Source organism: Drosophila gunungcola, chromosome 3R (assembly GCF_025200985.1).
Source record: "Drosophila gunungcola strain Sukarami chromosome 3R, Dgunungcola_SK_2, whole genome shotgun sequence".
NCBI classification, from domain to species: domain Eukaryota; kingdom Metazoa; phylum Arthropoda; class Insecta; order Diptera; family Drosophilidae; genus Drosophila; species Drosophila gunungcola.
Window position 1 is genome coordinate 11,348,382 of NC_069139.1, and position 15,520 is coordinate 11,363,901.

The window sequence follows — 15,520 nt, forward strand, 5'->3', positions numbered from 1 at the left end:
AACGGACATTTAATAAACCAAGGTGGTGTTTGTTTGAGTGTAGTTTTATCATATTTTCAGCAGCGCTGCTTGTCAAATTAACTCATAGTTTTTTTTTTTTTTGTTTCGTTGCGAAACATTCCTCACAGTTTTACAAACAAAACGAAAGCGATAGTTTCCACTTCAATATTTCAGTTTCAATGCAACTTTGATTGCTTCTGTAGGAATCGATTGCATGAATAGTTTAAAATTATCTGGACGCTGTCGTTATATTATTATTAAATGTTCAAAACTTTAACCGAACTTAAAACGAAGCTGTTGGCAACATTTTCTCAGCCGCGTTTCGAGATAAAATTATAAACAATGCTATTAGTTTTGCATTTTATCAGTTTATCAGTTTATATAGATTTTTTGATTTGATTTCTTTTCTTTCATTTTATTTTGTTTTTATTTTTTGGAAGTTTGTAGTATATGTTGCTGTTGATTGGAAAAATAGAAGTATTGGTGTGTATGCACTTGACATTGATTTTGTGGGACGTAAACAAACAAAGACTGTGGAAAATGTTCCTTCTGTGGCGGCCCTAACAGTGGCTAGAAGGGGTTGTTGATGGCACAGCGTCATTTGATAGATAGATTTCTTCAGGTGCATTTACATTTACATTTTATATCACAATTTTTTAAATATTATAGGTGTATGTATTTAACAAAATTGGTTTGCATGTTTTCCTTTCATTTACGCCCGGCAAAAAATGTTGAGCAACTTGCAATGCAATGTCAAGAGTTTGTTAGCATTGCCCATTGTAGTTGGCGATAGTGTAAGTGGGTGTTAGTGTTGGTGGAATTGTCGGGGGCTTAAAAAAATATATTTCTCAACAGTTTTAGAAAGAAATAACTATACGCAAGTAAGCCACTTCCAAGGAACTGGCGTGTACACGCACATAAACTATAAACGAAATGGATCTTTCAGAATCTCAAATACAGTTTATCTTCTGCACACGTCAGTTTCTTCGAAATAACTTTACCAACGTTAGTGTTGTGTTTAAGTGTAAATTTCGGGTAAAACTAAATAGCGAGCCACTCAAAATTTTGACAATATAATTGATTTTATAAACTTAACTGCCCGCTTCCTTTTTTTCTCTCCTTTCTTATAACAATTTTTGTCATGAGAAATAAAAACATACTAAGTATACAAATTTTAACAATTTTCATTTGTTGTACATTTTGGTATTTGGAACGGGGTGTTTTAAAATGGTCACCATTTCGACTCAAGAGGCATGCAATAATTTATAGGTGTACTTAGGATTTTATCGATTTCACCAGAACAGAAAAGTCTAAAGGGGGTTTTTATGCATCTCTTGATCAAACACTTTTCGTATTCGTTTTTATTTTTCATAATAAAAAATTATACTGCAATATAAATTACAATTTTTCGAATCTTTTTTATAAAAAAAGGTATTTGTTTTCTGTTGTTTCATCTCGAACGACTGTTTGGCTTGCTTCAAAACAGCGTAGACAATTGCCACTCTCACTTTTCTTTTCATTTCTGTTTTTCCCTCTCTGCGGTCCCTTTCTCCTACCACAATGTATTTTTTACATTTTTTTTTTTGTGTTTTTTGTTAACTCTGTTTGCAATGGCGGAATTAATTGAATTGAAATAGTCTTCACATACTTTTGCATGAAATGTAAATGGTTGAAACTTTGCACCAAAAATAATCATAGAACTGGAAAGTTGGTTTCTAGAGAATGTGCGTGAAAAACAGAGTTCCTTGTCAAGAGTGGACCCATCCCCTAACCACTTGCGGTGGCCGGCTCGCAGTACTCGGACAGATCGTTTGCCCGCTTCTGCTGGCGCAGGCGCCGTTGGAGCAGCACACTCTCGCTGGGCGGCGACAGGCCGATCCGCATGTCCGGCAGCTCCTCCATCAACTGGGCCGCCTGCAGGTGGGCGAAGCGACCGCTACCAATCCTCGGCTGCTGCTGGGCCCGCTGGGCCGTTGCACGGATGTGCCGCTGCTGCTCCGGTGGCTGATTCATTCCGCAGCTGCGCGCGTAGACGCAATCCTGGCGCCAGTTGCGGATGGTCGACTGCTCGTCGGATGGCGGGGATCCGCCACTGCCACTGCCGCTGCTTCCGGCGCTGTTGTGCCGCGGCAGTGTTTGCTGAGGCGGCTGCATCGGAGCTATCTTGTAGCCAGCGGCACCGCCGCTGTGTGAGAAGCTGCCCAAATAGTTGCGCTGCTGATTGCCATGGTGGCCACCGCCGCCTCCAGTGCTGAAGGGCGGACGGTACTTGCGAAAGCCCGCTGCAGGCTGCTGCTCCTGCGAGTGGTGGGTGCGATAGCGCCAGTTCTCGGCCTGCTGCTGCGGTGGAACTGGATCCGCCGACTGATAGCGCGGCACAATGTACCGCTGGTGCTGCTGTCGCTGCTTCCGTGTGTAGGCATTGGCAATGGAAGGCACCGGCTGCTTGCGCTGCTCGTGCAGATCTTCTTCCTCATCGTCGTCGTAGTCGTCATCCTCGTCGATATCGGCATCCTCGTCGTTCTGATATGCATCGAGGGCAAAGTAAACATTGCGGCCGGCCTTGCTGTGGTGGCCCGTGGTCTGGGATTGGCTTTGGGCTGCTGGAGGCTTCTCCTGCTCCTCCGCCGCCTTGCCAAAAGTCGTTCGCATTGTTGTCCCCTCAACAGCAGTCGTCGGTTTGATCACGTTCGAATGATCTTCTTCTGGGTTATCGGTTGGTGGGCGTGTTGCTGATGCTGCTGCTGTTGCTGCTGGTGTCGATGCTGCTGGCACTGCCGCTGAGTTGACAACAATCTTTGCAGTCTCATAAATTTCAGGTAGCTTTTCATTTAAATCACTAATACTATCCAATAGTTTAACATCATCATCTTCATTTGCATCGCCAGTTTGCCAGTTGTTAATGTGTGTTGTAGTTATAACTGGTGTTTGCTGCTGCTGCTTGTTTTTATCGGTGATGGTAGTAGCACTAATATCACTTGATGGTCCTTGCCTCTTAGCCCCATCAACATCATCCTGCTGTTTCTCTCCCTTCGTCTCATCGTCCTTCTCCTGCTGCTTAATCTCCTTCTCCGCCTCCTGCGCATCTTTGCGCATTGTGGTGAATGTAGCAAATTCGCTTTGCTGGGTCGATTCCTCCATATTATCCATAATAAGTTCCTTCTTCTCATACCCACCGTTATTCTGATGTGGCTTCGAGCTCTCCACATTGGCATCGCCAACTTGTTCCACGTTAGCTTTCGATAGCTTTAGATTGTCAGCTGGTTGATTTTCATCCTCCTGTTGCTCCTCATCGAAATCCTCTTCTTCCTCGGCGATGTCATCTTCGCGTTGCTGCTGTTGCTCGTACAAAAAGTCATCGCCTTCGTCCTCGTCTAATTCGCGCCAATAATGCTTATAGTGCTGCTGATAGTCCACGCTCTCTCCATCCTCTTCGTCATCCAGGTCGTCCCCCTCGCTTCCGCTCTGACGCCTGTATCGATCCTCACCCAGGGCCTCCTGCTGCTGCTGCAGCTCACGCTGCTGCTGATATTGCCTCGTGGACCTGGCCCACTCATCATCATCGTCGTCGATTCGGCCAAAAGCCTCCAGGGCTTCATCGTCGTCATCTTCCTCGTGGACATTAAGTGTCTTGAAGCCTCCGCTGTTTGGGTAAATTGCAGATGCATTGCGAGAAGCATTCCGGGAGGACTGACGACTGCTGGCCCGCTGGCCGTGCATCGAGGACATACGTCCGCCGTAGCTTGACAGGGACGCAGCGGGATTGCGCTGCGAACGATTACGAGTGTAGTGAGCCGGCGGCTTGGGATTATAGTTCTCATCGCTGTAGGCATCCATGTAGGCCTGCGAGGGCTGGTAAATGTTCGGACGCTCCTTCATGTAGTCGTAGCGCATGGAGAAATGCTGGAGGACGACACGCTTGACGGCCATGGCCGATTCGGCAAACTGGGAGATTTCCCTCGCCGATTGGTGATTACTGAAAATGAAATTTACAGCCTTATTAATGTTCGGAACTACCATAAACATTTCCAAGTTAATTACCGTCGAATGTTACTGGGCGTCTGCAGAGCCTTGTGGCGGCCTGATTGCTTGCTGGCCGGTGGCTCGTGCTCGCTCATACGAATCCACGTGTGATTCAACACTGCCTCGGCACTGAGGCGATCTGAAGCTTGCTTGACAAGCAGGTTGGAAATTAGGTCTTTTGCCTCATCGCTTACATCATGCCACTCGGCCTCGGGAAAGGAAAAGTGTCCTGAAAAAAGAAACAAAGTATTAAATAATTAATCCATTACGATAAATTTAAACTTGATTTCCTATGCTTTGTAACAAACTATTTTAAAATGTCAGGGTAAAAATCTACAAACCTTCTTGAATGGACTCGAAAAGCAGCTCCTGGCACGTTCGACAGTTTTCTCCGCGATTCCAGCCGCAATCCTCGCCACAGTTGCCCGAAAACGGCGGATAGCCGCATAGCAGGATATAGGCAATCACTCCCAAGGACCATAGATCGCACCTCTTGTCGTAGTAGTGCGCTTCGCCCACAAACAAATCAACCACTTCAGGAGCCATGAATTCGGCGCTGCCAACCTTAATGGGAAATGGTTCAAATTAATAATGCCAGTCAATGGGGCCTTAACTTTTTATCAACTTACTGGTGTCAGTAACTGGGGCGTGGCTGCCGGCGACGAAATGTCCGTGGTAAACTTAATCCCCGAGCCCAGATCAAAGTCGCAAATCTTGATCGGGCACAGCGAGTCCGTCTTGACACACAGAATATTCTCGGGCTTGAGATCACGATGGGCAATGCCCTTCTTGTGCAGAAAATCTAGTCCGGAAGCGATCTCCTTGATTATCTGCGACGCTTCGTGCTCGGAAAAGCAGATGTGCTCCTGGATGCGCGTCAGCAATGGACCCCCGTTGATCTTCTCAAATACCAGGTAGAACTTTTCGTCATCCTCGAAGAACTCGATCAGTTGCAAGATGCCCAAATGACCCTGGCAGTGATGGAATGTCTCCACTTCGCGAAAGACACGCGCACGCGCATGACCCGGTATCTTATCGATCACCTTAACGGCATACTCCAGGTCGGTGTAGATGTTGACGCAAGTTTGAACCGATGCGTAAGCTCCCTCGCCCAGAATCTCGCCCGTCAGCTTGTACAGCTCTAAAGAATGAATAGAATACCTCAAAAAAAAGGTCCTCGACGGTAGTTGTTAGCCTGTACACTTACCTTGGAAAGTTGAGGAATGCAGGGAGGAACTGATGCGTTTCTTTCGACGTTTCTTCTGCATCTCCTCCTTATGCCGGTTCAACTCCGCCTGCCGCTCCATTTCGGTCATGTTGGGCGCCTCACTCGACTCATTGCCCGACACATCCTCGCTGCTGTAGCGCGTCAACTCATTCTGCCCGTCTGTTTAAAAAAAATACAAATATCGTCAGACAATGAGCATGTAATATAACATTTAATTCCAGAACTTGACTTAAGTCTCGAACTCAAGAGTAATAAATATTTTCATGTTCCACGAAATATATTGTTTCATAAAAGATTTAACCATGATACAGAAAACATCTACGATATTATCTGAAACTTATGCATCTTTTAATTCGAAAAAATACTCTAGATAAAAAAAAAAGCTAGCTGCTGGCCGGTGATTTTTTTTAATTATGTTTCGGAGTAGAATTAAGCAGGTTTTATTACTCCGTTCAAAACCTTTAAATTTCTGCATTCTGGCTTGGAATTAACTGGTAGCGGAATACCACAATAAGATCAACAAACCATCGTGCTATACGTTTTTATCGAAACCGTTCGCCATATTTCCATGTTTTTTTTTCTGCATTTATCAATTTATAAAAATAATAATGAGGGAATTAAAAATAAGAAATACTGGTACTTCTGCACTAACTGCGTAGAAGGCAAATCGCTTGTCGTAAACAAGTCGCCGCAAGTGTGCATAAATATGTAAAATTAAATAATGTGTAAACAGCCGCAAAAAGACCTCTATATAGAAAACATCTGTGTGAAGGCGCACAGAGCTAGGGCTGGAACTAATACGAAGCCTGGTGAAAAGATCAGAAGAGTAAGGGGCTGGAGACCGACGATCAGCCTGGTTGGGTGTGTGCCTGTTCTTCAATTGTTGTCAATAGCCGACAAGGCGGTATCTGTCCAAAGATCTAGCTGCTGGACTAAAGGCCTAATCAGCCTGGAGGCACGTCGCACTGCAAGTAATGATCGCTTCATTGGAGAGCAATCGAGTGGAGTCAACTACAGTGGATACCGGTTAAGTAACTGGGAGAGTCAGGAGGGTTTAGTTTTTTTTTTATATATACGAAAATCTAGTACACATATGAGGGATTGCACACATCTTAAGATTTTACACACGATAGTATCTCCAAAATAATTATCATTGATTAGTTTTCGAAATAATAGTGCTATAACATTGTATAGTATATACTTATTAAAACAATAAGACTAAATATTATCTAAACTAAAGCTTTAGTTTTAAAAAATGCATTTTCTCAATCGCATGTAACTCAAGATTAAAAACATTTTTTTTTGTCTATCTTATATCCACTGTTAAAAAAAACCGGGCAATTTATAAGCCCAGCACAAGCTCCTTTGCTTATCAGAAGTATTTTTAACACTTAACAAAGAAATAAGTCAGTGAACTTCACGATCTATTCTGGAATTAATGGAAATTAACCATTCGCCTATCAAAAAATGTCAAAACGACTCGTCGACCCCCACTTCCATCCGCCCACTCTTCTCTGATTCTTCGCACGCTTTGCGTTCCAATCTAAATATAAAATTTGGCCTATTTGTTGGTCAGCTTTAATTGTTATCAATTGCGTAAACAATCGCAGAGACAACAAAAAGAGACGCGTACGTCTGGGACCACTCGCTAGCTCTATTCCTATTTCTCTTGTTTTATCTGAGACTTTTTTCTCTCGCTTTTTTTTGTCAAATATTCTGCGCATTTAATTATGTTTTTTTTTTTTTGCTAAATCATTTCATTTTGATTGACGATGAACTTCTATATGTATTTTATTTTAAATTGCATTAACAATTTCCGCAGTTCCGGCACAAAAAATCTGTGGGTACCGGCATAATACATCATCCGATCCCTACAGGTGCAAGTCGATAAGGTGATGACGACAATAGGAACTAGATTAATAGCCCTTAATCTATTTCGTCAGCGGCTAGACTAACGTTTACGACAACCGACTTATGTAAAACAAACTGATACAGACGAAATGACACTGAAAAAACCATTTTTCATCGTTTGCCGGCCGGCTCTTCATATTTTTGTATTTATTTCCTATTATTTTTCTTTTCCTAAATAAAATAAAAGTAGATAAGTATATTTGTACTCAAAAAACTTTATATCTCCTACAAAAGTTTAGAAATTTAACCGACATGAAGGACACTTAAATAACTTCACAGGTGAAAAAAATAAACACAGAAGCCAAGATGATAACACAAAGCTGAAAGCAAAACAAGAATCGAAAGCGTCTAGAGAAAAAACCTTGAGAAATTTCAACGTTTCGGCTTCACCGCAAACATAATCGAAGGCAGTGCCATAATAAGTTATCAAATGTGTAGGTAGGAAACGCAAAATGCGGTGGCCACGATTAGCGAGTAAACAAAAAGCCGATAAGACGAGCGAACTACGCAAAAAGCGAGCAAAGCAAAAGGTTTGCTTTTGGCACTTAACTTTGCCGATTTCAATTTAAATAGTATAATATAATCGCAAAGAAAAAGGGAAGCAGAAAAAACATGCGGTCGCACATGAGAGCAGAAGACACGAGAGAGTGGGAGAGATAGGTGGGTCCCTCTCTTTTGCGGTATTACTTCATGGCAGGGTGAAAGTGCGACAAGAGGGCAAAATAAATAGTTCCTAATTACTCAGCTCAAGATTCGCCAGACTATGACGTTAGAAGCGGCAAGACAAATTTCGATTTGGTTGGACACGTAATAAAAAAAAGGCTTGGGACGTTCTTCCTTTACCATTTTTAATTCTTAGAAATCTAACAAATCTACTTTGTGTTGTTATCGGTTTTAGCGTCCATTTAAAAGGTCTAGGACGTAAGAGCATCCTATTATTAAGCCCACCTTCTACTTTTGCCAGCATGGATTCACGGGCACTCATACATTTGCACACACGTACGCTATCTGAACGAGAACGCATGTGTTTGTGCTGTAAAGAAGCAGAAAATTATTGCGCAGCAAATTAAATTGTAAAAGCGAAAAATGTATAAAAATGGCGAGATAGGCAGACCATCAGATATAACAATACAAAATTAAATATGTACATACATATGTACATATGTTGGAATTTGATTAAAGAATAACGATAAGTTTTACCATGCGTTAAAGTTATTTTGCATTTGCACATTAATATCAAATTGTTCGAATAATAGCTAAGAATACAGAGTAATAGATACAGACTGTAATACATAGCGGAAAACTTGTTCGAACAAAAACAATAACAATATGCAAAAACCGGCATTTCGAAACGTTTCCCCTACACAGATGCACATGTGGGAGTGTGTGTGTGAAAGTTCTCTCTTCTCGTTCCTAGACTTTTTGTTGTTGCTGCTTTTGTTTTTGTATTTACCCAACATGTTTGCTGCCGTTGTTTTTGTTGTTGCGTTCGCCTTTTAATCGCAACGCAATTTGTCTAAGCAACGCCCGTTCTGCTGCTTGTTATTCTTCTAGGCGGCACGTTTTTTGCAATGCGTAGATAAAACCGCCTGCTTTCGATAATATATTATTGTTCCCTGTCGATCAATTGCTTTAGTTTCGATTTAGTTGTTTGTTTATGGGCTAATTTTAACCCTATTCCGGTTGGATCATCTTTGATTTAACACTCCCTTTTCCAGAAACCGTCCAACGAAAACGAAAACAACAATCAGAACGCTGAAAGATTGGTTGGATTGGAAGCACACGGAAAATTTTCAGATTAAATGGCCGGGGATTTCGAATTGGACTGTATGTGTGTACCGGCGACTTTGGAAAATTCGGGTGTACGGCGAGAACCAATTGGCCAAAATAGTGAATTTTAAAGAAATGGAAAAACACGGACAAATCTTGCGGACCTACGTCGCGCGGCGCCAACGAGGAAAGAAAAAGAATCAAATTCAAACACGCGCCCGGCCCGCTTTCGGGGGAGCGACAAAACCGACAAACTACCGCCGCGCGAAAGAGAGTGCGAAGAGATTGGTCGGCGAACAACGAAGAGAGCAGAGTACGGCCGAAACGAGAGCGAGAGTTGTTGTAACAAACAGACATGTACTTACAGTGGAGGGCAGAATAATAGTGCGACCTTAGGAGATTTTTACATAATAATACTATTGTTATTTATTTAACATTTCTTTGAATTATAAATAGTACAAGACAAATCGATACCTCTTACTACTTTAAATTTTTTAAGTTGCTTTTTATTTATGGCCGTTTTGATCAAACCACCTACAACTTATTATATGATTTAAACTATAGTATTTGTAGAATTCAAAGACATGTGATTTTTGTCCCTTAAAATATCGTCGTTCGTATTATTCGGACTTCTCCTGTATGAAATTTTTCGGTGCCAGAGCGAGAGAGACATATACAGCTCAATAATTGCAAGTCCCGAACAACCAGAAATTTCGTTTGACTTAGGACCAACGAAAATAATAACTCGATTTCTTGGTTACAAACAAATTAAAAACAGCCCGGAAGAGAAACGCCTCAGGTTGCAAAAATCCGGTTTCAAATCGAATGCACGGCAATTACCGTCCATGTTTATTCATCAAGTCGGTATAAATTCATACATACTTGCTGAGAACTTGATCGCAAAAAGAAAACAGAGCTTTTGCGTTTGCCGATCGAATTCTTGGCTTTCGAGAAGGGTATATGTACATACATATGTACATATACATAAATAAATACACTAGTTTACGCCGGATCAACAAACAGAGGACGAAACCGATACCGATACCTGTGCGATAACGAGCTGGCCAATAAGCCCACGCAAACCAACACAGACGGGGGCGAAAAGAGAGCGAAGATAAAGCCACATCATTGATTGGACACAGAACCAGTTTTGACAAGAAGTAGCTTTGTGGCTGTGTTGTTGCCGCAAGCAAAACAAAAACAGCAACAGGAAAAACAATAACACAACGACAGGCCCAGAAGCAGAATATATATTCAAAGAGAGACTGTCAGAGAGAGAGGGCGAATTAAGAGCGCGGTCCTGGAAAAGACCGGTGCGAGAGACAGCCTTAGATTTACATGATGCAGTCGAAGGCTGCGTTCAATGTAATTAAAGCTCTTGTACAGAAAAAATAACATAATTTTTCAATCAATTTAATTATTTTACATATTGCTTCTAAATAGTAAAGGGAGTTTGGAGTTAACGAATTTCTTTGTCCTTGAATTGTTTGACATGTCAGCTTCGTATTTTTTACCTGATGTAAATTTCATCTTAGTTTACATTATAAGGACCAGCGAATTTAGTTTCCATATCGAACTGCTATTTTCTCTGTGCAGAAAGAGAGTGTCATGTTTTGGAGTGCGAGAGCGTGATGTCGAATCGCACGTAGGCCGAAAATGTTGGCAAGGCGAGGGGGTTAGCAAGGGCGAGACTCCAGCACCAATACCAGTGCAGCATGGAAGGTGGGGTGATGTGCGAGTTTTGTTAAAACGCAAACAAGTGGAAAGGGCAAACAGCAAAACAAAAACTACTTTTAACTCGCTTTGTTTTCGTTTTTGCACAAGTAAACAACAACATATGCCTCTGGGGTTTCAGCTGACGTTTTTTTTTGCTGCGGCATTGCCAAAGCTGAAAAATAAATTTCTCTCGCAGGGCTTTTGCGCATGAGAGAGAGATGGATGGGCTGATTTTATGAATTGGAGGCTGCACGTAGGCACTACTGGCTGTCCTCCAAAAAGTCTAGATAGAATGGGAAACTTCTTGATAAGAGTTGCGGAAAACAAGCCCACCTATCACTACAATTGACAGATTTTTCCACTCAGCTGATTGCTGTAATGGGCTCAAATTGGGTTTGCTCTCCTTCCAGTCCCCAGCATTTGCAACTGTAATCCTCTCCAGAAAACTCTTAATGGGAGCATGTGTGTGGGAGGCCTCGCTCTCATCGTTGCCTCCGCTTTGGCCAACTCGTTCATTTGTCCGCCTGCTTTGGCTCGCCGTTCTATTTTGGGCTGATCAAACGTCACCAAGTGCAATAAACGTCATGAAGGTTATAAATGTCGATGCATTTCGAGCACGACGAATACCAGTGCACGGCGTTCAATCGATCGGCTCATGACTCATTTTCCATTTCCATTAATTGCCTGCACACGCTCAATTTCTCGGCTAGCTGGCACAGATACTCGTGCCGTCTCCCTCCCTCTGTTTCACCGCTGGCAGCTGCTGCTCTCTGCTAGTGTTGGTTAAAAAAAACAGAAAACCGGGGAACGAAGCTTGGATTACCCTTTCGAAATAGATGAAAACAAACGAAAAGTGTGTGATAACAGTCTTAGCGATCTCAGAAAAAGTTTATTTCCAATGCAAGAACCTTTGATATCTAAGGATTCTTGTTTGGTTAAGTATAATCTTATTGTACAACAATCTGGCGAGTTTTCTTATCATCCAGATTTTAGTGGTTCTATTGAATCTAGCTTATGTACATAGTAAACCTTATAGTTTCATAAGATTATATTTAAAGCACACCAAGTATTGACTGTAATGGGATTTGGAATGATATACAATATACTGATTTCTTACTAAAAGATATACATACATTTCGTGCAAAACTTAAATGCCACATTGCCAAGTTTAAAGCAGGCAGCTTTACATTTGGGGTAGGACTATTTAGCTAGTGCATGAACGATATATAAAACCTAACGTAAATAGGTTCTTTGTTTACCCTAATAACACCCTGACAATAAAATCCAGATGCTGGAATACCCTTTAAATTGGGGCACACATACATTACGATTAATAGTCCCAGACGCATGATGCAACGTGGTTCTCTTGGTGAAACAAAACAACTGTAAACACCCCACAAACGGGCGAAGTGGGTGGTGTGTGGAAGGAGGTGGTGGGTTAGCTGCCGGCAAGCAGACAACATGCATGTTCTCGAACTTTTTGTGACGTCAAGGAAATACACTGGCACTCGGTGCTCAGTTTGCCCCAGTCAATGCTCCCTAGTTCGCTCGATTGATTAGCGAGGGTAAACGAAAGTTCTGCCTGTCTCAGCTTTACCGATAGCTAAAAAGAGACTCTGTGGTTGTGTAGAGCAATGGTCCGCTTTAACCCTTTGAATATTGATCTCTTGCCGTTGGAAAGAAATAATAAATACATCGTATGCACGTTTAGTGCAAATAAAAACTTTGAATTATTTTCCCATTTGCTATGATAATATGAAATTCTTAATAAATTACCTAATACCGAATTTTGGCATGCAGTTTCGCACAAAAAATACTATTTTTGAAATAGTTGTAGCTGCACACCAATTCTTACTTAATATCACTATGGACGGCAGTACGTGTGCAAGGAGACTACTATATATAGCCGCAAAATTCGAAGTCAGCTAAGAATAGACCGATCTTAAAAAATTATGTAGCAATCAAAAGGTCTCACTTTTATAAGAGTTTGATCCCGAATATTTAGGATCTTTGAACACTCCTAAGCAACAAATACTTCTGATATTAAACAAACGAATAAAGGAAGGTTTCCCTTGGAGAAGTTCGACTTTGGAGGAACTTCAGTTGTGTTTCCAAAACCAGAATCAACAATTTAGAGCGATTCCGAGTTATACCAACAAATCTAGTTCGACTTTGATCTAGCGACTTGTGGGCCCTCTTTCGACCAGTTGTCCGTAATGGGTTAAGTGCTCACCTGACTGACTCTGGCTGCAGCTGTTGTCCGTGTTGCTGCAGGAAATGCCACTGCCGCTCCGGATGCCGCTGTCCCCAGATCCACGGGGGTTGTTGTTGTTGCCTGCGACGCGGACAGAGGCAGCTGTTCCGGACTTCTGCTCCTCCAGCTCCACCATGTTGTTGTTGTTGTAGCTGCCGCACGGTGTTTCTAAGCGCAGTTAGAAGAAGACAGGGAGAGCGAGTTCCAAAGCTGGAAGGGTCTACGGTTACGCCGCGGCCAGCTGCAGTGCGTAGTGCAACAAATGAGAAGCAGTTTGTCGCTCTCTTTCTCGCGCTCTCTTCTTTCAGCTCATTCAAAATGGTGGCCGTTTATATGGGATGTTTTTCTGACTTGATTTTATTTTCAGCGCTTTTTTCGTTTTTTTTTTTTTATTTGCGTTTCACCTTTCCTTTGTGGGCTTGGCTGTGCAGTAGTGTTGCTTTTGTTGTTGCTGTAGTTGTAAAGTGGTGGTAGTAGTGGTGTTGGTGGCAAGGGTAATCTATTATTTTCTGTGGCTGCTGGAAGAGGCTGGTGGTGTGAAGTTGGTCGTTAAAATTTCCTCTGCTGATTACAACACAAAAAAAATCGCTGAACAGCGGACAAAAGCCGTTTTCTTTGCGTATTTCGCTTTAAGTTTCCTTCCCAGCTACCGATCCATTTTCTGAGTTTTCGAGTTGATTCCGACGAATGACGAGAGATGGCGCAACGTCGATGTCGGCGTCGGTGTCATCGATGTTTTCAAAATATCGGCGATATCGATGTTTGGCAGGGACTATCGATGTTTGTCCATCCATCTCTGACATTCTGTTAGTTCGACGTTGGGCCAACATTTCGTTGCAAAACACAATCCCACCACAAGCACGCAAATTCACCGCTAGAGGTGGGGAAATATCGTCGTTATCGAGGTTTGGCAGGGATTATCGATGTTTATCCTTCCATCTCTCTCACTCTCTTTCTGTTAGTTCGACACTTCGCTGCAAAACACAAACCCACCACAAGCACAGTCCTATCGATGTTTGGCAAGGACCATCGATGACTATTCATCTCTAATGATATTTTCTTGCCACTGTTAATTTCACACTCCAGTTCTTGCCTATTTAGCCTAGTTCCACTCCATTTCTTGCACACTTTCTTTTAAAATTAAGCATCAGCTGAAATGCACTCTATTAAAAATGTAAACAAAGTTTTTAATTTCTTTTTCAAAGTTTTAAATTGAATCCCTTATTATTTTTTAGTTCTATGATAACGGCTAGTTTTCTATTGTAAATCGCGAAGATAAAAAACGGTCAAATGATTGGTGCAAAGCTTAAAAACATATCCAAAACTTCGGGATTAATTTTTGTCCGTCGACAACTGCAAGCCTTTAAGGGTAAAGGCTAGCAGGATAAAAACTTCAACTCTAAAACGTTTAACGTTTAAAAGCCATTGTAACCGTGAACTTATTAACTTGTTAACTGTCGAATAGGTTGCAATACTAGTTAGGATAGTGCACTCGCTTATTGAAAAGGATGGCAACGTTTTGTTATGTTTTCAAGTGTATTTTTCATGGCTTTGTTTGTAAACTATTTTAAATTATTTTTAAAATTTAAATAGTTTATAAAACCTCTAAAATAAATGTTGACGAAGTAGATATGACAAAAAATATGGACAGCAATTTAAAATTTACGATCTAATAAATTATAAACGTCATTTAATTATTTCTAGATTCACTAGACGAGTTTGCCGTTTTTTACCTAAGACAAAATTTAATATTGAAATTGAGACACGTACATAGATTGAAGGGGAAAAGATGTAGACATAAATAATATTTTTGAATGTGTTTTACTGATCATATATGCAAAACAAAAATTCCGATCGGACGGCTATTAAAACAGTACGCTTCCCGTTAATTTCATACTATTCAAATACAGTTTTTGAGAAAACGTCTTAAAAATGTTAGCTCGATTAATTACATACAAATAAAATAGTAAATTTGAAAAGAAAGAAAAATGAAAATTTTAAGTTAATTTATAACAAAAAATTCAATATTTATTGGATAAAATAATTCCAAAGAACGTTCAATATTTTAGATAATACATTTATCTAGTTAGCTTTATTTTAAGAGTTTCATTAAATGGTAAAATGAACTTAAGAAATCTTTAACTGTTATCTTTTTATCCTTAAAAAGCAAATATTTAATTTCCATAAGTAGCAACTGTTTTTTAACATATTTTTGAAGAGCATCCCATGCTCACATTACTTACCAACCAGTCAACAGAATCTTCAAAAGTCAGTTGAAAAAAATGCATTTTTGGGTGATTATAATTTATTAGAATTTTTATTGACTTAAGGTAAATATAAATAAAATATTATTCAAGTACAAAGTTATATATACTCATTAATATTATTTGATTCAAGTAAATATATTTCAAAGTGGCGGTGTTTTATTATATCATTTTTCAATTAAGTACAATTTACTGTTCCTGCTCTATTTCTAAGGGTTCGCAGAGAGCCCAAAAGTACTTTTAACACTCGGTCCTGTAAGGTGTATTTTGTGGGCAAGTCTATGTGATTTTTTGGCCTGCCAACAAAGTATTGCGAGTCGTTGACGCCGCACTGCCGAGTTTAGAACCTGGCTT

General features: G+C 40.9%; 1 protein-coding gene across 2 annotated transcripts; it reads right to left on the minus strand.

Moving 5' to 3' along the window:
- Positions 1-1,622: 1,622 nt before the first annotated feature.
- On the minus strand, positions 1,623-13,606 carry LOC128266795 (uncharacterized). 2 transcript variants are annotated; one of them, XM_053003579.1, is made up of 6 exons: positions 12,882-13,606; positions 5,231-5,410; positions 4,653-5,164; positions 4,365-4,587; positions 4,042-4,252; positions 1,623-3,976 (listed from the first exon to the last, which is right to left on the minus strand). In XM_053003579.1, exons 1-6 carry the CDS (start codon positions 13,036-13,038, stop codon positions 1,768-1,770), a joined length of 3,492 nt encoding a protein of 1,163 aa, XP_052859539.1. In that variant the 5' UTR covers positions 13,039-13,606; the 3' UTR covers positions 1,623-1,767. The 2 variants fall into 2 exon arrangements, with proteins under 2 accessions (XP_052859539.1, XP_052859540.1); XM_053003580.1 differs by lacking the exon at positions 12,882-13,606 and adding an exon at positions 8,616-9,153.
- Between the last annotated feature and the right edge of the window lie 1,914 nt (positions 13,607-15,520).